Here is a 23281-nt window from a genome sequence, read left to right as displayed (position 1 = left end):
TTTGGAAGAGTTCAAGAAGGATGGGTGTTAGCTCTTCTCTAAATGTTTGATAGAATTCAACTGTGAAGCCATCTGCTCCTGGACTTTTGTTTGTTGGAAAATTTTTAATCACAGTTTCAATTTCATTACTTGTGATTGGTCTGTTCATGTTTTGTATTTCTTCCTGGTTCAGTCTTGGAAGGTTATACTTTTCTAAGAATCTGTCCATTTCTTCCAGTTTGTCCTTTTTTTTTTTGCGGTATGCGGGCCTCTCACTGTTGTGGCCTCTCCCGTTGCGGAGCACAGGCTCTGGATGTACAGGCTCAGCGGCCATGGCTCACGGGCCCAGCCACTCCACGTCATGTGGGATCTTCCTGGACTGGGGCACGAACCCGTGTCCCCTGCATTGGCAGGTGGACTCTCAACCACTGTGCCACCAGGGAAGCCCCTAAAGGCTCTTTTAAAAGGGCAGAACTGATCATCTCACTCCTCATGGCACATTCCCCAAGGACTTCTCATCAAGCTTGGAGTAAGATGCCATCTCCCTGCAGGCTCTGGGCGATGTGGCCCCGCCCACCTCCCCAGCTCATCTCACACCTCCCTGGTTTAGCACTCGTGGGTTCTCCAGTGAGCTGCAGCCCTCCCCACCTCAAGGATCTTACAAAGCATGCCCTCTCCTTTGCTTCTTCATCCCACTTGCCTAATTAGCTTCTAGTCATTCAAATCTAAGCTCAGTCACCTTTTCTGGGAGGAACCTTTCCTGGCTTGGTCAGGAACCCTTGTGATACACTCTCCCACACCCTGTGGATGTCTCCATTCATTAACTGAGGGTTTAGTTGTTTGATGCTTTCTCCCCACTATTCTGTCAACTTTGAGAATGGGAAGTGGCCCCGTTTGTCTAGTTCATGACAGTGTCCCTGGCCAATGCCTGGTCGCTAAGCACACCTCCAGCAATTATTTGTTGAAAATACACCAGCAAATACAACAGGAAGACAAATGGGAGAGGGGGCTGCTTTGGGTTGAAATGAGGTTGGAACCTTTGTTTGAAGCAAGAACGTGGGGCCTGGGATACTTCCCACTAGGCCTACTCCTTGCCCTCCACAGGGGTCCCTGAGGCAATTTCACTGGGGAACATTCTGGAAGCACTGTGGTGGGTGATGGGATACTCCAACTAACAGAAGGCTTTGTTATTTGGCTTTGAGGCGAGTGTTCTCCAGAGTGTTCTCTTGGCCCAAAGAAACATTCTGCTTGATGGTCAACAGAATGGATAAATAATCATAGTAGCTTGTGTCAATAGGAAGTATATTTCGTTCAGTTATTTCAACATCTCTCTTGGGTGGGGAAAGACTGTAAAAGACATTAATAGGCTGGCCTCAATTTTACTTTTTTGTGAAAGACTGAGTGTACAGTAGACATTTCTTTGGAAAGTCGTTTTGGCCTAGGCCCAGACCATCGAGAGAGCCACCTCTGTGCTCTGCATGCAGATCTATGCACACTTGGGCCCATTCCTGGGTCTGTGATCATGTGACACAGGGCAGCTTGTGTGACTATCCCTGGTTCAGTGTGGTCAGCTCTGATGAAGTCGAGGGCTCCCTTTATCTGTTAAACAGGGAAAATCAAAGTGAAAATTACCTTTTGATTGGATAACATTGCTGAAGAAAATCAATAGAAATGGCTCAGGATCCACCGGCACCATCTCAGTGTTGTGTTGTGGACTTTCAAATTAGTGGAACACTGGGTTTCAGGCCTCTTCAAGGCCAGCTGAAAATAAACGGCAGAGTAGTATGTGTCTGTGCAGTCCTAGATTAAAGAGAAAATATATGCTGGCCAAAAGCAAGTCATTTTTCAACCTCAAAATATTCTTTCCAAATTCTAAGATCCTGTGTTTGACATGTTTAAGAGGGGGATATAACAGCTGAAGTTGTCTTTGTTCAGAACGTAGGAGATAGTTTCGTCTAGTCTTTCAGGAAAGATATAGAATGACATTTTCAGAACAAATCAAAATATATTTTTAGGGTTTTATTTTCCCCTTCAGGAAGAGAAATTGACGTGCTTTCCTGATTTGAATTTATTTGATCTATAAATGGCCTCAATAATTTGATACGAAACTAGAGTAAATGAACCACTGAGAAAAGTTATTGAAAATGCTGTTAGTTCACCTTCCTACCTTAATAATAATATGAGGGCCACCAACACCACCACCACGACTAATATTTATTGAGTGGTTTCTAGGTATATGCTGAACTCTTGGCGTACATTTTCTTATTTAGTTCTCATAGCAATCCTGGGAGGTAGATATTATTCTTAATGCCAGTTTTCCAATGAGGAAACTGAGTCACAGAGTGTTGGGGGCACGCCCCCAAAGCCACACAGCTGTAGGTGGACAAGCCGGGATCTGACATACCCCAGACTTGCCCTCCTCACCATGTGCTTGTGTCCTCTTTCCCCACAGGGCTAGCATCGTACAGAAACGCATCATTTATTTTCAAGATGAGGGCTCTCTGACCAAGAAACTTTGTGAACAAGGTAAGGATTTGTGGACGTGTGGGTGAGAGAGGGCTAGAGAAATGGAAGGTGGCTCATTGAGTCCAAGAATTCAGCTGCAGGAATTAAGGCAGTTGGGCTTTCTGAGTTCCTCTGGGTTTTGCGTCCTCACGTAGCTCCAGTTTTTAATCTGGCTGTGTGCTGTGGGTAATTGGATCTGCCTTAAACTCTAATTACTCAGCTTGATTCCCTGGATAGGAGATATGTACCTTATATTGGTGTCGTTGTCTCCTTATTTTTGTGAAACAGTGATTATTCTGAAGAGGTTCCTTGGAATAATTCACAGGACTTAATTAAGGAACACACAATTGTGTACCTTTAAAAAGTCTGTTAACAGTTGTCTGGAGTAATCACTAGCAGGAACTTTTGGGGCACCCAGGCAGGAAGGGGGGGATTTTCTCTAGGGAAACGGGGATGTCAAGGGGGCATTGACATTGTGATCTCACCTCATTCAAGGATCTTGTCCTTGGATGTGCAGGCTCGTCAACTCCCTCTCCTTGAAGGTATTCTAACGAAGCTTATAGGGACCAAGTAGACTGAGGAGGTTGGAGCAGAGTCCTGGATTCAGATCCAGCTGACTTTCAAATCCTGCCTCTGCCCTTCCTCGTCATGCAACTTTTTTTTTTTTTTTTTTTTTTTTTGCGGTACGCGGGCCTCTCACTGTTGTGGCCTCTCCGGTTGCGGAGCACAAGCTCCGGACGCACAGGCTCAGCGGCCGTGGCTCACGGGCCCAGCTGCTCCGTGGCACGTGGGATCTTCCCAGACCGGGGCACGAACCCGTGTCCCCCTGCGTCGGCAGGTGGACTCTCAACCACTGCGCCACCAGGGAAGCCCTCGTCATGCAACTTAATGTATGTAAAATAGTACCATGCCTCCTTGGTACATAGTAAATATATATATTGATATGTATATTGCTATGTACACATACATATATACACGCATACATATACACACTTATATACACACATACATACATATATACACATACATATATATAATATATGTGTATGTGTTAGCTATTGTTATCTACAGCCCAAAGCTTATTTATTAATCTACCATGAAAAATTAAAGTTTGAAACATCCAAATGTGTTTAGAAGTCATTAGAGAACTAAATAAACATGGAAAATGTTCTGAAATTATACATCTTCACTCTTTCATTTCTATTAATTTGTACGGACTTTTTTTTACATTTAGAACAATTTGCGTTTTCAGAAGAAATCATTCTATTTCTAGCAAATCGTAAGCTACTAAGAAAAAGAAAAGCTGATAAAGGTCTTCTAGGAAAATAATAGTAAGAGCTATTTTTTTTTTTAGTGCCTGCTACATGCCAGGCACCATTCTGAGCACTTCACATGCCTTAATCATGTAATCTGCATGACAATCCTATATGGTAAAGACTATTATATCATACCTGTTTTATAAATGAGAAGCCTGAGACATGAGAAGTTTAAAGAGCTCACTGAGCATGATACAGCTAGTGGGGGAGGCCAGAGTTTGGACCTAGGAGCCCTTGCCCTAACCACTGCCTTTCTATCAAAGTGACTACCTCCCAATTCAGTAGCTTGGATTGTTACTTTGGGTAGATCAAAGCATAGGTCTCCCTATAGATGAGCTGGAGCAGAAACTAGGTCCTATTTGGAGGACTTCTTGGAGAGCATGGAAGGAGCTAAAGGAGAGAGAGTTGGCTGCCCTGCATTAGGGTCATGCCTGTCAAAGGCGCCAGAGAGCTGCAACCTGTGGGCCAGCGCCCTGGGCAGTTTCCAGGTGGGCATCACCACGCATGGCTGTTGAGGCTTTCCTGTATTTCATAGTCCACAGATTCACTTAGGCTTTCCCCAGACCCAGAACTTCTCAACTCTTGAGGCTCTTGGTTCCTAATGGACAATCCCATCCCTGCCCAGCCTCCATGAGATGACCCCCAGGTCCTGTGGGTTAGAGTTGTGGCTATTCTAGCTCACCTCTTGGTTGGCTAATCATGGCCACTGTGGTGAGGTTTTGTTAGTTTGACTCTCAGAGGACAGCCTTATTTCCCAGATTTGAGGGTTCCTAGAAGACACTTCACTGTCAGCCCCGTGTACTGACAGCAACCATCAACTAAACTGCACTTTCCAAAGCCTCAGTCCTGATGTTGTGAAAGCCTTGTCTAAGCTATGAATATGCTAACATTCTGCAGATACAGTGTCAGTAAAACGACCTTGCAAATCTCTATTGGTTACCACTTCTGAAGCAGAGATCCTATCAAAATGACTAAGCACGAATCTGTATAAGAAGACCTCTTTCCAACAGCAACTTCGTGGACAAAAAAAGACCCGGCAGGACCTGGGCTATAGGATCATTAGGTGCTGTTGTATATGACCCCTGGAGACAGCAGACCCATGAGGAAATCCATCAGTTAGCAAAGCAGATCCTGTACAAAAAGTCTTTAAGATATAAGCATAGAGCAAAGAGATTTTTCTTAAATGTGTATGCCCACTTGATTATCTCCAGCTCTTTCATTAAGGTATTCACACTCTTTGTTAAGTCAAATCAAATCTATCAAGGAAAGGAAGAGAGAAACTAGTGTCTATTATTTTTTTTCCCAGTTGAAGCTATTTATCCATAGGGGAAAATTAAGAATTGCACAGATTAAAAGCAATGGCAATCGTTATTTTTTAAAAGAAACATAAAACATTAAGCTACTTACAATTAAAAACAGAGAAACATAAAATATTCCAAAAGGTGATGTATAATAAACAAATGCACACATGTACTCACTTTAATACCATGTCATAGACAATTAAGGGAGAGAGACAAAGAGAGGAAAAGATGAAGGGAAAAGCAGAGATGAGAGGAAAATGTGGGCAGAGAAGGGATCATGAGAAAAAGAAGACAAGGGAAGAGCAAAGAATAAAGGATGACAGTAGAAAAGAAAACTGATGGATTAAGAGTAGAAATGAGGGGGAGGGGACAGCTTGGGAGATGCTGCAGGGCCTGCAATTACCTGTATTGGGCAAGCCCTGCACTGTTAGGAGAAGAGGGGTAAGTTAACATTTGTTATCACTGCCCTTTGAAAGCCTGATTCATTTTCAGTGGGCTTTTCCTCAGTAGGAAACAGTTATGTCTGTTTTTATTTTCAAACTTAGAAATTTATTTTTTAAATGGAAGCTTATTTTCCTTTGGAATTCCAAAAGGTTTATTATAAGTGCATTCCCTTGAATCCCTGGGTGCATCTTTAAGTTCACTACTTATATCTGAGAGCCCTTTTGATAAGGTAAAGCTACCAGTTTGCCTTATTTTGGTTTTTTGAGAGATTATTGCTGCCTCATTTACAGCGCTGAGTAGTTACAATTGAAACCCCAGCATGTATCTCTTAGCTCAGAATTCCTTTCTCAAAACGAATTTAGTTTTTTTTTTAACAACATAGGTGATCATAATGGAAATGTGAAAAGGAAGAACCTTCAGGAGTTACTCATATACGCTACCTTTCCTGAAATATAGTCCACAGGGCTTGTCCCTTAAGTATCAAAGTGGCTCACACAGGAATCAGATCTGGACTTCGTGTACATAAGGCAGTGGGAAGATTTCTCCTAACACAAACAATGCTGTAGCCTCTTCCTAGTGTACAAAAAGTAGCCAAACAATGATTTCTATTTGGGATGGTTTCAGATCTCTTTAGAGATTCTGGAGCCATGTAGGGAGGTAATTTTTCAAATGTACCATTCTTCATTTGAAAAAGCAAAAAGAGAAACACACACCAATTTCTCTCATGGGTGTTTATGCAGACCTATCCAGCAGAAGGTCTTTCCTGCAGTGATATAGTGTAGAGGTTAAGAGCATGGGCTGTGGACTCAAAAAGACCTGAGCTCCAGTTCTGTCTACACCACTTACTAAACCCTGTGGCCTTGGGCTGGTCACCTAATCTGCCTCAGTTTCATGATCTATAAAATGGGGTTAACCAAAGTCCTGACCTCCTAGGTTTGTCAGGATAAAATGAGACAATATATGGAAAGGGATCAGCATGTATGAAGACTCTATACAATATAGTTCTTATTACAATATCCCATACTTTTGTCTCCATCCTCGAGCCCAGAATTCGCTTCTTCCACCCATCACTGGTTTTGCATATTCAAACCAAATGAACCCAGTGAATTCCATAAGGAAGACTTGTAAAATGCTCTTCCTAACACTCAAAAAGATTTTTATACTCTTTGTTGCTGCTCTTTATATAATAGTTAAGAATAAATGTCCAACTTGCAAAAAGAGAGAGAACATTTATGTTAATACTTCCAGAGGAAGCAAAGAAAAAGCAATTGAAACAAGTTGCATCTGTAGACATTGTTTCATCTCGCAGGAAGCAGAACAGACCAAAAGCAACAATGCACAGTTAGGGGTGTGGGCTTGACAGTCGGAAATACTGAATTTATTCATGTAATCTTTCTCCACTTCTCAGCTATTCGCAGTTAAAAGTGGGGGCGGATTGGGAATCTTGAGTTTTTCCCGGCTGCCTCTATGCTCAGAAGTAAACCTGAATTTATGGACATATTCCCAAACCCCCAACCCTCCCAGTAAACTCTCTGAAAGCTTGATAAGAAGTGACGTGACTATACATGCATATCTTTTTAGAAATAATTTTCAGCAGTTCTTCACATCCCTCTGCTTGTTCTCATTTCTCTCCTTCAAAGCTTTTTCTGGTCCTGGCAATTTGGCCCCAGAGAATATTCCTTAGAGAAAACACACACAGGCATATTCCTCTTAAAATCTGGTGGAGAAATCCTGTTGTGGGAGGGGTGGGGAAGGAGATTTGGGCCCAGAAAATATATCAAGATGGGCCCCCATCCCAAATATTCTACCTTATTGGTCCCATAGGTCTCCTCACATTACTAGAGCAAAAGTTCTGATTTTTTTTAATTTGCAAAATATATAGTTATCACCCTTAGAGGTATATAAAGTCCTTTATAGCTGGACCTGGTTCTGAGTTATTAATCGGTGAAAACTGTACCTCATCTTCTTTTCCCAAGCCTTCGAGACAGAACGAGACCGAGATGGTGCTGTCCTATAAATGACCCACCGCTGCTTCCTAACTTGGTGACTTTCCTGACTCTTTCAGACTCCACATTTGACGGGGTGACTGACAAGCCAATCCTGGACTGCTGCGCCTGTGGAACTGCCAAGTACAGGCTCACATTTTATGGGAACTGGTCTGAGAAGACACACCCAAAGGATTACCCTCGTGAGTAGAACAGCTTCCTTATGGGTTGGGGGAGAGGGTATTACAAAGTTCTGGTTGTGGGATATACTAGCTTCTCCTTCTTACCAATCAATGCCTTCATGAAACACATTCCAAGAAAGCGAATTCATCGAGACAGGCAGACATAATAGTCGGATGCTTTCAGCTTCTTCGCAGAGCATTGTTCTAAGTGTTTTCTTATCTGTGATTTTAAAAAATATTCCTGAGGTCATGCTGCTTCTCTTCAGGTCAGATATTTGGTAACCTCAGTGCTCCTGAAGTGGCTCTGTCCATACAACCAGCCTATTTGTTCTGGAAAGAACTGGCAAAAGGGACCACCTGCTCTTGACTGCGCAGGCCAAGGTCAACAGATGCTCAACATCCTCAACCATAGCGTGTATTGGTAATATATCAGATACCACCTTAGAATCCTTATTACACCGTGCTCCAGGTAGCCAGTACGAATCCATGAGAGTTGTCAGGCAACCCCAAACTTGCTGTTTTAGAGTAAATCCTTAATCAGGACCCTACCAACTCCCTTTTATCAAACAGTTGTCTCATCAAATGCCTAACATGTGGCAGACACTGTGCTAAACACTAGGGATATGAGAGTGAATAAAAAAGACACAACTCATGTTCTCATGCAACTCAGAGATTAATGGGGAGCCGGACACTAAATAATCACACAAATGATATGAAAATTATAACTATGAAGAGTGAGCTTACTGAGTGGCAAGCAGTTTTACATATGTTGTCATTTCATCCTCAAAATAACCTTTTGTGGGCTTTTGTGAATGAGCTCACTGGAGGTCACAGAGACATCATGATTTGCCCCTAGTCCAACGTAAGTACAATCGTCCCTTGGCATTCGAGGGGGATTGGTTCCAGGACTCCTACAGATACCAAAATCCATGGATGCTCAATCCCGTATACGTGAAATGACGTAGTATTTGCATAAAACACAGGCAGATCCTCCTGTATACTTTGTCATCTCTAGATTATTTATAATACCTAGTACCATGTAAATAGTTGTAAATACAATGTAAATGCTAGGTCAGTCGTTATTGTGTGGAAAATTCAAATTTTGTTTTTTGAGACTTTATGGGATTTTTTCTTCAAATATTTGCGACCCGTGTTTGGTTGAATCTGCGGATGCAGAACCCTCAGAATGAATGGCTAATGGTAGTGGATCCAAGATGCAGAAGGGGTTTGTCAGGCTCCTTGTCCTGCCTTTCATTTGGATTGCCTTTGAGACCCAGTGTAGCCCATTCTTTCTAACTGTGGGTGGCAGGATGCCCATGTGTGGCACTGAGCGTGTTGTGGTTCATTGTGTGTTTTAGTCTTGTTCACTTCACCTTGGAGTTGCCGCAGCTGGGAGAGAACGGGGAGGCTGGAGAAAGAAACTAAAAAGAGGGTTTTGGGTCAGCCCCAAAGGGAGGGGGGCAAAGGGTACGTGGTTGGGACTTAAGAAGACCCAGTCTAGACCATAACCTCCATGGTCCCCAAACAGCCCACCCAGAGGGGACTCCATTTCTTGGCAGATCAAGAACCTTATTGTTTAATTTTAGCCACATGTAGTCAAGGCTGGAGATCTTAGAAGCCTCATATTAGTTCATTCTTCTGACTCTGGGATTCAGCTTGATCTGCTTCAGCTGATGTGGGAGACCTGTGTGAACAAACTTGGACTCTCTGCCTGGAGAGGAAAAAACCACTTGGAACAAGCATGATGGAAAAAATTTCCTCTAGTGCCTCCCATCCACTAACCCAGAGGAAAGAAAATGTTAGGGGCCTATTACTCATCTTCTGTAATCCTAAGGCGTTTCTTGCTCTTTTCTGTTCTGACACTGTTATTTCCCAGAATTTTTTTAAGGGTACAGACCATTGTTTCTGGGTCTTCAGGCCAAATCAAGTACAAAGCTATACAGAATTTCTGCGGAGTTGTTGGGGGTTTCTTAATATGTATAGCAGACATGTGTTTCAAGTACCTCAAAATTGTTTCATTGTCAGATGTCAGAGTGTGTCCTAATTTTTGGTTGGAAAAAAGTTGGTCACTATGTTCAGAAGAGCATTTATCACATCATACTGTAATTATTTCTTCAGGAGCCTTTCTTCTCCACCAGACTGAGAAGTCCTCCAGGACAAAAGCCACGACATGCTCATCTTTCATTCTTAGTGCCTGCAAGTGCCTGGGGCCTTCCCAAGTACTGGGCACTGATTGTTGGACTCAGAGTGGCATTCACCATGACCCGGGAGGCAGATTTTTAGCCCACATTAGTCACTATGGTCAGCATCAAGCAGGGATAGGGCCAGACTTTCCCTGGAGGGAAAGGGATGGACTTGGGCACTAGGGGCACTGGAGGCAATTGGAAGGGCACAGAAAGGTGCCCTTCAAGGTCTAATCAGGACCGTGAGAATTCAATATTCACGAAAGTGATTTCTGCCAATCTTAGGTAATAGACGACTTTCATTTTACCCCTCCAGGGATGATTCTGTCTTGATAACCAACCCTGGCCATTTAGCCCAATTAAGTCATGACACTTCTCAACAGTAGTGCAAGCTGATACATGACAGGTCCTCCTCTTATTAATTACTCATCCCAAATTCCACTTTCTCTGCAAGCATCTCAGAGCAGGGCCCTTTTTATGGGCTTAAAAATTATTGAGAGCTCCAATATACTTTTGTTAATATGCATTGTATCTCTCAATATTTCACCATCTCAGAAATTAAAACAGAAAATTTAAAATATCACTTATTATTTAACTTTAAAAGTAACATATAATGAATTAGCAATGATTAAATTATTACATGTTAACATATTTTATGAAAATAACTATATTGTCCAAACGAAAGAAATTAGTAAAAAGGGCATCATTTTACATTTTTGCAAATCTCTTTAATGCCTGGTTTAATGGAAGACACCTGGATCCTCATATTTGCCTCTGCATTTAACCTGTTGTGGCATTTTTTTTTCTGGCTTAAGTATATGAGAAAATTCTGTCTCACACAGATATGTAATTGGAAATGGGAAGAATATTTAAATAACCTTTTCAGATAATTACAGATAATCTTCTTTGATGCTACACCAAAACTCTGCAAATGGTAGTTTCTTAAAGGAGAATTACAATATAGAATGTGAAACCGTATCAACGAACTTACACTCTGTTACATTAAAAGGCATTGCTTTCCGCTTGCCCTTTGAATGCATCTTTCACAAATGAATGATTTTTTAACATCATCTATTGGTCATTTGGAAAATATTGGTTTACTGAGTTATGCAGATCATCCAGATATTGAGACATTTCATTATGCAACATCAAAAATCATATTCGTTTAAAAAAAATCATATTCGTTAAGATCACTTCCAATCTCATCAGTAAAGTGTTTAAGTATTGAAAAGCTATCAAATTCATGGTGGTGGATACAAGTTTCCCAAGATCCCAAGTTTTGCTTGAAAGCTCAAATTTTATCATTGACAGCAAATACCGTCAGGTGTTTTTCTTGAAGTGACAGGCTTATTTCAATTTTTAAGAAAATGTATGCCAAATTCTTAAGGCTGAATAACCATCATCTGTCATTGGTTCTTTCAAGTAAAAATGATGTTTTATGACAATGAAATTGTCCAGCTTGTATCTCAAGCAATTGCACAAGTGCTTTTCTTCAAGACAGTCCCAGTACTCAGTATATAGCAGAAGGGCTTTATGTGTAATTTCCCAATTAGTCACGCAGAATAATAAAAACATGTGGACTCAAAGGTAGAGAGTTAATAACATTAATAACGTTCATTGTTTCGTCAAGGCCGTTGGTAAGTGAAACTGACTTTTGGGGGTTTTGTTTGCGGCAAGTCCTTGGCAGTGAGGAATACATTCACGACTAGCACAGTGCAAGGCCATTGCCTTGACCCACACTGAGTGCCAGCAGTTTGACTCGTGATTGCTTTTGCCCCGTCAGTGTTAATGTCGACACATTACAAAAGGCAAATTTTGTCTTAGTATTATTATGAAAATAGTTTTCACCTCGTAGGTCCCTCTGAAATGGCCGGGGGCGGGGCGGTGGGGGGGGTGGTCCCAAGGGTCTGTAACCACACCTGAGAACCTCTGCAATAGGATAAGGTAGCAGCCTAAGGGGTCTGTCCTTCAGTCATCTTTGGGAACTTGCCCTTGAGAATTCACATTGGACTCTGCACCCTGTGCTTTCAGCCCTGTCTTGTGGTGGGTCACATCTGCAGGTGGCTCTTCTCAATCATTATACAAACTGGCCTATTCCAGATGCTGTTTCTGGTGTTCCCTCTCTTGGAAAACAAAGTATTCTCTGTATCCATGATACCCCTCTCTCGGAGGAGCTAGGCCTGAGGTAAGGAAGGCAGGAAGATGGTATAAATGACCTCTGGCATTCCCTCCGATTGTAATGCCATAAATCAGTGCTGGCCATCTGGAAATACTGAAATCTTTTTTTTTTTAATTCATTCAATCATTAGTTCTCCTCGGCAGGCGGACTCTCAACCACTGCGCCACCAGGGAAGCCCAGTGAAATCTTTTTAAAACACTACTAAGTGAGTAGTATCTAGAAATCCATTTGAAGGCTGGATCATGCAAGTTTTACCTCCTAATTTTATAAGTAAAAAAAAAAAAAACCCAAGCACCAAAAAAAACACAAAAAAATTAAGGGCTCAGGTCACGTAGCCAGAGAGAATTCAGAACCAAAATCAGAGCTCAGATCTTCTGTTTCCCTTTTGCCTTCCTCTGGGGGCTGTCACAAGGCAGTCTTCTCTCTTCTGCAGTAAAATTAAATCTCTCATTCACAAAGCATCTTCTAATAAGGCTCTGCTATACCACCATGGTCTCAACTGCTACCAAATTCTGAATAGCTTGGCCGCACTCTACGAAGACCTGGGCTGTGGAGAGCATAACTTAAGAAATCAGAGGTCTGGATTCGCTGAGCCTGAGCTGAGCTCCGGAACCCTGCAGTGTTAGGAGAAGGGCGTGCCCCCCAGGGTCTGTCCTTGGTACTGCGAGTCTGTTGTGCTCCAGGAGCTTTTGTTCTTTACAAGAACATGGTGACCAGGCAGTGTTACCGCATAGGGATGTCCCAGGGGCTGGAGATATGCCCAGTCTTCACCAGGAGATTAGGAGTTGCCTAACAGATGCTGAGTCTCTTTGCTCTCTTACTCTGAACACAGCGTCTGGGTTTTTGACAAATGCTTCTACCCCACAGAGACTCTGTAATCTCCCATGACAATGTCAATTGCATAACTCCCCCCATTTTTGATATAGCGTCGATTTTAACACCATTTGACAAACACACATTGACGAAAGGGACATTTTTTTCCAGGAGCCAATTATTTTTTTCATTTGGCAATACATTGCCTGGAATATAAACATGGCCCCTGGAATACTCTATAGAATCAGTTAGTTTGACCATGAATTCAGCCATCTTTTCCATTGGGTCACTTAATTTCTAAAAATTATTAATTCTTAAATTCAGTCACATGAAAGACTACCATTCTAATACTTGGCAACTGCTTTCCTTTCTTCATATATTCAACTGTGTACAGAGTTTCTACATCACATTTGAACATATCATGTCCTACTTTTTGCATTTGATTTTGTTTCCATAGTCATTTATTACATCAGCTTTCTCTGCATGTGGGATCTAGTTCCCCGACCAGGGATCAAACCCAGGCGTCTTGCAGTGGGAGCACGGAGCCCTATCCACTGTGCCACCAGGGAAGTCCCTAACTGTTCTTTTATTGAACGTTTAGGTGATGTTAGGTCTTTTGCTAACACACAAAGCACTGCAATAAAAACCTTCCTTCTAAAAAAAAAAAAAAGACTTCCCTGGTGGCGCAGTGGTTGAGAGTCCGCCTGCCGATGCAGGGAACACGGGTTTGTGTCCCGGTCTGGGAGGATCCCACATGCCGCGGAGTGGCTGGGCCGCTGAGCCTGCGCGTCTGGAGCCTGTGCTCTGCAACGGGAGAGGCCACGGCAGTGAGAGGTCCGCATACTGAAAAAAAAAAAAGAGCTTCCTTCTTCAAGTCTTACTCCATTCTTCCACCTTCCTTTGAATTATTTCCTTGAAATAATTTCCCAAGAATAAGACTGCTGGATCAAAGGATATGGACTTTTTTTTTTGGCTCTTGAGACATTTTGCCAGACGCTTCTCCAAAACATTTGTATCGATTCACCATGTTAAAAATAATGAATAAGTACATCTGTTTCTCCCAGCCTCTTTAGCATCCAATATAACTTTTTTCATTTGGGTTTGGCCAATTCATGGTTATAAAAAATTAATCTTATTATTTTAAATTGGCATTGGTTTAATTACTAACACACTTGAACCTTTTTTCATGTTTATTGTCCTTTGTCTTTAAAGCCACTAGGGTGTTGGCAGGAATCAAGCTTGATTTTGCTCATTTACCTCTCCAGGCCCTAGCTCATTGTCTGGCACATTGAAAGCCTCTCAGTAAATGGTGTTGATGAATGAATGAATGATGAGAAGCAGTTATGAAATGAGCAAGGAAGAAAGTGGAGGGAGATGAACAATGAAAAAACACTGAAGAGGTTGGGGCAGGAGAGAGAGAGGACCTTATGTGGCTGCTGAGTGGGACCACATTGGAAGGGGCAGGTAGTGTAAGGGAAGATGGGTTAGGAAGGTGTTGCAATGATGATGGTAGCTCCAACTAAGGCAGTGGATGTGGTGATGGAGAGAATGGATAGTTTTGAGATGCCTTTTAGAGGGAGATTCTGTCATGGATGAGATGTGGAGGAGTGAGAGAGAGAGAGAGAGAGAAGCATCAAAGCTGACAAGCCAGGTTTCTGGCTTGGAGATGGAGGTACTCTTTCTTCTTAAAATATTCCTCGATATTGTCTTTCTATTTTATAAATGATTGTGAAATCGTTTTTATCAAGTTCTGTAAAGGATCCTGCCAGAATTTTAAGTGGGATTGCATTAAATCCTCAAATTACTTTGGGAAGAATTGTTAGCTTTATAATATTTAGCTTGCAGAGTTTCTTCCCATTTAAGAATAAGACCATTTGTGGGTTTCCTTAGTCCAGTTCCTAGAACAGTGATGAGCCACATGTGGACCACAGCCCCCTTCTCTTGATCTAACTTCAGAAACAATTAAACATGCAACAAACAATAACTCTACTTCTTCCCATCAGCACTGGGAAATCTCTTTCCAAGCTGAGTAATGGTGCCCATCAGAGTTTCCCAGCTGTGCCACCACCAGGCTGAGTCACAAACAGAGTATGTTGCCAGGAAATAGAATTTGGTACCAAGCACATGTGTCATGACACCCCGTTTCAATGAAAGAAGGAGCAAAGAGAACAGATTAAATAGTTTCTTCTCCCTTTTCTCCTCCCTTCTCTCCATCTCTCTGGGAAGTCTCATGGCAACAACTCACTATTGTATGGATTGAGATCGGAGAAGGACAGGTCAACACTCTGGTCTTCCCGTTAAACATGCAGATTGAATACACACATTAATCACTGAACTTTCCTCAAATTCCATAAAAATAACACTAGAGGAATATATATGTATCCACAAAGACAAAAGAGGAAAGAAGGCCACATCATACAAGAGATATCATCAGAATGGATTGAGATCGGAGAAGGACAGGTCAACACTCTGGTCTTCCCGTTAAACATGCAGATTGAATACACACATTAATCACTGAACTTTCCTCAAATTCCATAAAAATAACACTAGAGGAATATATATGTATCCACAAAGACAAGAAAAGAGGAAAGAAGGCCACATCATACAAGAGATATCGTCAGAATCTGGGAAGGTGAAAGACAGATGGACAAGCGGCAGCTCCCTAGTACAGCAAGAGAAGATGAATCCTAAGTACCTGCACACAGGGTAGTGTAGAAGGACCGAGCCTGTTCATTGTACAGAACACGGGAACAGAACCACGTGCTCGGCACAATGAATGAAAAAGTGCTCAACACAACATCATGAAAGTTTAGAATAATGGGGAGAGGGACAACCCTAAAAGCATTCAGGAAAACGGGTAACAAAGGATCAGACCTCTTTAGAGCAACACAAAGGTACACAACAATGGAATAATATCAAACTCCAAGCTCGTGGTTATAAATTCTCAGGGGAGATCTTTTGTTCAGCCCAGAGTCTGGGTGGAGACAGGGAAGCCCTCTTGTCATCTCCATGTGCTAGTTCAGTTTCTTTCTGGATCCCTTTTTCACTGAAAGTTTATTTTGTTTTGATAAGAGTGTGTGTAATTTCTGCTTTTCTGTATTTACAGAGTTTTGTTTTGTTTTGTTTTTAATAACCTCACGTATGTTTACTTTAGAAAGCCTTTTATCTTCTTCCACACCAGGTGCCAAAGGAATATGTTCCTTAATTTATGGCACACGAGCATCATTGGTCCATGCAGGGTCCCTCTGGCTTTGTTTTGTTTCATTCCATCTATCCCACATTTATTGTGATTACAGTCATGTTAAAATTTTTTTCTGCCATCTTATTTTATATTTTTTGAAACTACTTCCTTTCTTTCCACTGCCTGAGTTAAGTTTTATCCTGCTGGCTTAAAAGTTATTTGACTCATTTTTTTTTCGTTCTTATGGTGGTTGCCTTTAATTTAAGACACATGCTTGTGTTCATTTACCTCTATTGATTTCATAAGCATTTTAATATTTATATCTTCCCTGAAAAAAAAAAACAAGCACATTAGCATGCTCTCATTCCTTTGGTCTCTGTGATCCCTGTACCCAAATATATACTTCATATTGATTATTTGTTAGAACTTTACTTCTGACTTGTTATGGATATTTTCTTTTCTTATTGCAGTAAGTTGATTTACTATGTTGTGTTAATGACTGCTGTACAGCAAAGTGATTCAGTTATATGTATATACATTCTTCTTTTATATTCTTTTCCGTTATGGTTTATCATAGGGTATTGAATAAAGTTCTCTGTTCTGTACAGTAGGACCTTGTTGTTTATCCATTCTATATATAAAAGCTTACATCTGCTAACCCCAGCCTCCCACTCCACTCCTCCCCCAACCCCCTCCCCCTTGGCACCCATCAGTCTGTTCTCTTATGTCCACGATTCTGTTTCTGTTTCACAGATAGGTTCATTTGTGTCATATTTTAGATTCTACATATAAGTGGTATCATATGGATATTTTCTTTTTCCTTTCTTTAGTCTTTGCTTTTTTAAACAACCATAAGCTTCACTGAAGTTTTGATCGCCCATGGCTTTTTAGTATTTTTCATATTGAGTATTTCTTACAAGAGTATTTCCATAGCAGGTCTTTGGAAAGGCAAACCCCCTGAGGCCTGACGTGCCTGAGAATATTTTTATCATGCTGTCACATTTAAATAGCATGTGTCAGAATATGAGACCTAGGTTCAAAAACCTTTTCTTTCATACATTGGATTCTTATATTCAGCTGTTAAGAAGTCCAATGTCAATCTGATTTTTGGTTTTTATCCAGGTGATCTATCGTTGTGGAGCACAGGCTCCGGACGCGCAGGCCCAGCGGCCATGGCTCACGGGCCCAGCCGCTCCGCGGCATGTGGAATCTTCCCGGACCGGGGCATGAACCCGTGTCCCCTGCATCAGCAGGCAGACTCTCAACCACTGCGCCACCAGAGAAGCCCTGCATTTCGGTTTTTTAAATTATATCTTTGATGGTCTTAATTAATTCTTAATTTTCACCATTAATGTGACCAAGTGTGGATTTTTTCTTTTTGAAAAATACTTTTCTACTCTATGAATCCTTTAAATATGATGTCTTGCCTCTTCCTTTAATTCTGGGGGATTTCTTTTCCTCCAAATATTTTCTTTCCTTTTTTCTCTCTTTCTGAGCCTCCAGTGACCAAGATGTCACTTCTACTCATCTCCATATCATCTAGGTTTTACTTTAAATGTTCTCGCTCTTCATACTTTCTGCCACCTTCTGGGAGTGAGTTCCTCACTTTTCTTCGCCACATCACTCCCTTCTTCAGTGCTAACCACCCTGCTTTTTGTCCCCACTACTGTGCTGCTTGTCTTAACCGTTGTGTGGGGGTGGTTTTTGTAAACTTTCGTTTTGAAATAATTTCAGATTGATGTAAAAGTTGGAAAGACGGTACACAGAACCCCTCATTATCTTTCACCCAGACTCTGTAATTGCCAACGGTTTACATTTGCTTTATCGTTCTCTCTCCATAAATATATATACATTTTATGTTTTTCTAAACTTCTGAGAGTGAGTAGAATCATGCCTGCTCCATTACCTCTATATACTTCAGTATACATTTCCTAAGAATAAGGACATTCTTTTCCAAAATTACAATACATTCATCATTAGCATTGATAAAATACTATTATCTAATCTACATACCTTGTTCAAAGTACACTAACTATAGTGTTCTTTATGGCGGTACTATACAATACCAGTATAATGCAAGCCATAAAATTGAACCAGAAGGGCTTCCCTGGTGGCGCAGTGGTTGAGAGTCCGCCTGCCGATGCAGGGGACACGGGTTCGTGCCCCGGTCCGGGAAGGTCCCACATGCCGCGGAGCGGCTGGGCCCGTGAGCCATGGCCGTTGAGCCTGCGCGTCCGGAGCCTGTGCTCCGCAGCGGGAGAGGCCGCAACAGTGAGAGGCCCGCATACCGCAAAAAAAAAAAAAAAGAACCAGAAATGTAATTTAAATGTTCTAGTGCCTACACTAAAAAAGGAGAAAGAAACAAGTGAAATTAATCTTAATAATAAATTGTATTTAAGCCAATATCGCCAAAATATTATCATTCCTACATGTAATTAATATAAAAATTTATAATCGAGATATTTTACATTCTTCTTTTCATTCTAAAACCCAGTGTGTATTTTATAATTAGAGCACATCTCAATTCAGACTAGCCTCATTTCAGTTATTCATTAGCTGCATGCGGCCAGTGGTTCCCATAGCGGACAGCACTGCTCTGTAGCAAATGAAAAATACAAAGTCTGGTCCTGGATCCAATCCAGGATCACGCACTGCATTTACCTATCATGTCTCTTTAGCCTCCTTTAATCTGGAGCATTTCCTTAGTCCTTCTTTTAATTTCACGACAGTGACATTGTTTGAGAGTTCTAAGCAGTTGTAGACGCTCTCAGTTTGGAGTTGTCTGATGTTTCCTCGTGATTAGATTCAGGTCTTGCATCTTTGGCAGGGGTACCAATAAATATTTGTTATAAATATTTGTTTAACACCCAATTTACATTTGGTTCTTTTTCTTTACTTCTTGTTCTTGCTTTCTATTACAATATACCCCCTATGTCTTTGAGGGTATGTATTATGCTTACATTAAATTTTTGGTCCATCTGTTGCAATTAATCTGCTTCATGTTTAGTTTGCTTTCACTTTTACTAGTTGTACCCTTTGATATCTAGTTATTGTGGCAGATGGTCTTACATTTCTCTGATGATTTAACCATTAGGCCTGTTAGTATGTGATGAAAGGGCCAAATCCTAGGTGGTATCCCTTCAGGTGTGTTTAAGGGAAAGAAAAAGGATGAGACTAGGGAAGAAAGCCCAAGCATCACATCACTGCCATCAACTCCTCCATTTGCTTCCATTCCACTGGGTATCTTCTCCAATCAGGGATTCATCCGGACGCTCAACACAAAACAGGAATAGGAAGAGAGGATCTCTTTAGGTTCTAATTCCCAGCTCTGTGAATCTGGAGAGGGAAGGGCTAGAGAAATGTACACCCAAGGGTGCCCGAGTTCCCTTCATCTCCTCTACCCTTTAGAAGAGGCTTCTGCTGCCCTGAGAGTACTATGCTGGGGACAGGAATAGGGCTGCATGGTGCTGCAGACATCTGGATTGCAGGACAAGTAATGACCCTCTGTTGGCAATGTCAGAGGGGGTGAAATAGGAGAACTCCAACAGTCCTCCCAAATCCATCCCCCAACCAGTGGGTCAGAGGAAAGAAGAGGACTCCTCACTCCTCCTCCATCCATTCTCTTACTCTCGGGTCAGGTCACCTCCCACCTCTGGCTGCTTCTACCCCATCCCCGTCCCCCCGTCAGGACAGCCTTTGAGCTCCCCTTTATTTCAATGTCTCTGTTAGTTCCATGGATCTCTGCTTCCCTCTGTCTCTGAAGTTTCCCAGGGTTGAATTTAAAGGAATGAGGAGTGTGTGCTAATTCACCATCTCTTCAGGAACCAGCAGTAAACTTTCAGAGTTTTCTGTTGTTGTTTTGTTGTTCATTCCATTTAATGCTTGGCAATATCTATCCTTACTGCTGTATTATGGTAAATTTACGTATGTTTTTCAGGCTCTTTATTCTATTACTTTATCATTTTCTTCTTGACTTTTTATACTCTGGTAATGGGGTATTAACACCTTGATTTTAAACTGCGTACTTATAATTTCTCTTTGATTTTTAACAGTCATTGCTTTCTGTTTGTTGCTATGTTCTTTATGTCCTATAGACATAATATCACAGCTCTCATTATTAACTGACTTCTATCATCACGTAATTAACATAATTAGCTTCCTTTAATAACATTTGCTTTAAATTAAACTGTATCTGACACCCCACCTGCTTTTCCTTCACTTCGATTAATTTATCTTTTCAGTGTTTTTCAAATTTATTTTTTCTTATTTTTAGACTTTCTAAGCCTTTCTAAAGGATTCCCAGTAAATTATTGCATAAAACCAATTAGTGTTTCTCTGTTTTGTTTTGTTTCCCACATGTTTGTTTAAACTTTACTTATTTTAGTCCTATTCAGTTTATGTTCTGCCATTCTAACTTTTTACCTCTCAGTTTTTACAATTAATTTTTTTTCTAGATTTTCTTGGTCTTATATACACAGTACATTTGCTTGGTTTTGCTTTTGTTCCTTTTGGCAATAACCTTCTTATTATTGATAATTCAGTTAGCTATCAACTTAATATAAACAACAAAGATATTCTATTTTATCTATATATCCATATTTTAATAGAAAAATATCTTTTGATTCACTTTTATTGGAAACCTTTGCCATTTTTGTTTTTCTCTTTTTCCTCACTTGCACTCTCCATTGATTTAACTTACTACTCAACTTACTTATTTTAATTTACATTTATTTTAACAATTCTCCTAATTCCCAACTCCTATCACAAATAATTCTTTCCAATTATTGTTCTTATTTACTTATCTCTTTGATAAATTCTTACTAATTCAGGATTTCTTACCATATTTAACAGCATCATGTTTTTCATGTCTATCTTCTAAGATCAGATTTCTTTTTGAAGTAACCTTTGAAGCCAACAATTGTTCATTAGTTGGTAATTAAACTCCTTAAGACTCAAAAATGTGTGGAAGTCTTTGCATTTGGATAACAACTTGGATAAAAACCCAAATTATACCATAATCAAAAAATCTACAAACAATAAATGCTGGAGAGGGGGTGGAGAAAAGGGAACCCTCTTGCACTGTTGGTAGGAGTGTAAATTGATACAGCCACTATGGAGAACACTATGGAGGTTCCTTTAAAAACTATAAATAGAACTACCATATGACCCAGCAGTCCCACTACCGGGCATATACCCTGAGAGAACCATAATTCAAAAAGAGTCATGTACCAAAATGTTCATTGCAGCTCTATTTACAATAGCCAGGACATGGAAGCAACCTAAGTGTCCATCAACAGATGAATGGATAAAGAAGATGTGACACATATACAATGGAATATTACTCAGCTATAAAAGGAAATGAAATTGAGTTATTTGTAGTGAGGTGGATGGATCTAGAGACTGTCATACAGAGTGAGGTAAGTCAGAAGGAGAAAAACAAATACCGTATGCTAACACATATATATGGAATCTAAAAAACAAACCAAAAAATGGTCATGAAGAACCTAGGTGCAAGACGGGAATAAAGACACAGACCTACTAGAGCATGGACTTGAGGATATGGGGAGGGGGAAGGGTAAGATGGGACAAAGTGAGAGAGTGGCATGGACATATATACACTACCAAATGTAAAAGATAGCTAGTGGGAAGCAGCCGCATAGCACTGGGATATAAGCTCAGTGCTTTGTGACCACCTAGAGCGGTGGGATAGAGAGGGTGGGAGGGAGGGAGACGTAAGCGGGAAGAGATATGGGGATATATGTATATGTATAAGTGATTCACTTTGTGATACAGCAGAAACTAACACACCATTGTAAAGCAGTTATACTCCAATAAAGTTGTTAAAAAAAAAACACCCAAATTATACAGCTTTTAACTGTGTGGTTTGTACATGGTTTTCTATTACAATGAAACAAAACGTAGTCCTTATTCACTTATGAGTTCTAATTCTTTGCATGAAATCTGTAACCGAGCTCCTTACAGAATACTTTCTTTTTCTCTTACAGATAAAATAAAATATTTGATGATGCATGTTGATCTCATTTTTTAAATGGGATCTTAAATAGGACTTTATTTATACCTTCATATTTTATTTGTGGTGATATTTTTCTTCTAGTGGATCTTTTTTCTTCAACTTTATTTTCTGTTCTCTGTTGTTTGCTCATTCATTCCACATATCTGTTTAGAGCATCCGTTGTGTGTAGGCATGTGCTCAGTTTACCCTGCTTATTCCTTCCCTTTCTTTAGGGACTCTTATCTCTCCCAGAGTGCTCCATTCTCTAGGTCCATCTTCATCATCATTTCATATCTCTTTCATGCTTTGCATATTTCCCCCCAGTTCATGTTCTGTTTAGTTTCCAATAGCACTCAATTCCCCATTTTACCTGTATTATCATTGTTGACTTCTTCTTATACCTTCCTCCCATAATGAGCTTTTCTGAAATAAGTATAATATCTTCCCACGTTTAAAAATTAGATTGCAACTATTCTCTAAATCCTATTTTGATTTTCATTTCATTTTGTGGCTTACTGATTCCACAGTCCCTAACCCCACCTCACCCTGCACCCAGGTTCTTAATTCGTACATCTCTCATACTGTCAAACATTCTTAATAGTTCAAAATCGCATTTTTTCCCCTTGTACTCATTTTTCCTTGCATCTCTTGGGATTATTATGACTGCTATTTCTGAAACCTTTGCTTCAGACTCTTTTACTGGCATTTAAATGGTCTTGAAATTAGAAGGTTCACAGCCTCTCCATTCTGCCCTCCTCCTGGAAGTCCAGAAACTATATTTCTTGGGCATATCCTTGCTTAAATAAGCACGCCTACTAGATTGACCATTCAAAATTATGTATTATATCAAGGATAACTTTCTTTTTATCTATCAAGGTAAAGTCCCATTACCACTGAAAGGGTAAGTTAATTTATTGATAACTTGCTTGCCATTTATGCTGGCTGAATGGCAGTTTCAAGAACACATGGTTCCTGCATCTCATCCATGTAGCTTAAAAAGTCACCTGTTTTGGGCTTCCCTGGTGGCGCAGTGGTTGAGAGTCCGCCTGCCGATGCAGGGGGCGCAGGTTCGTGCCCCGGTCCGGGAGGATCCCACGTGCCGCGGAGCGGCTGGGCCCGTGAGCCATGGCTGCTGAGCCTGCGCGTCCGGAGCCTGTGCTCCACGGCGGGAGAGGCCACAGCAGTGAGAGGCCCGCGTAC

General features: G+C 40.9%; 1 protein-coding gene across 1 annotated transcript in view; it reads left to right on the top strand.

Moving 5' to 3' along the window:
* SPON1 (spondin 1) overlaps nt 1-23281 on the top strand; it is a 276478-nt gene that overhangs the window by 112557 nt on the left and 140640 nt on the right. Inside the window, exons 4-5 of the mRNA XM_024756961.1 lie at nt 2432-2505; nt 7611-7733. Coding sequence (XP_024612729.1) covers nt 2432-2505; nt 7611-7733 — 197 coding nt within the window. The remainder of the gene's footprint in view (nt 1-2431; nt 2506-7610; nt 7734-23281) is intronic.

This window comes from Neophocaena asiaeorientalis, unplaced genomic scaffold, assembly GCF_003031525.2.
Source record: "Neophocaena asiaeorientalis asiaeorientalis breed wild unplaced genomic scaffold, Neophocaena_asiaeorientalis_V1.1 scaffold504, whole genome shotgun sequence".
Lineage (NCBI taxonomy): Eukaryota > Metazoa > Chordata > Mammalia > Artiodactyla > Phocoenidae > Neophocaena > Neophocaena asiaeorientalis.
The sequence above is the reverse complement of the archived record's forward strand: the minus strand, read 5'-3'. Positions and strand labels throughout refer to the sequence as shown.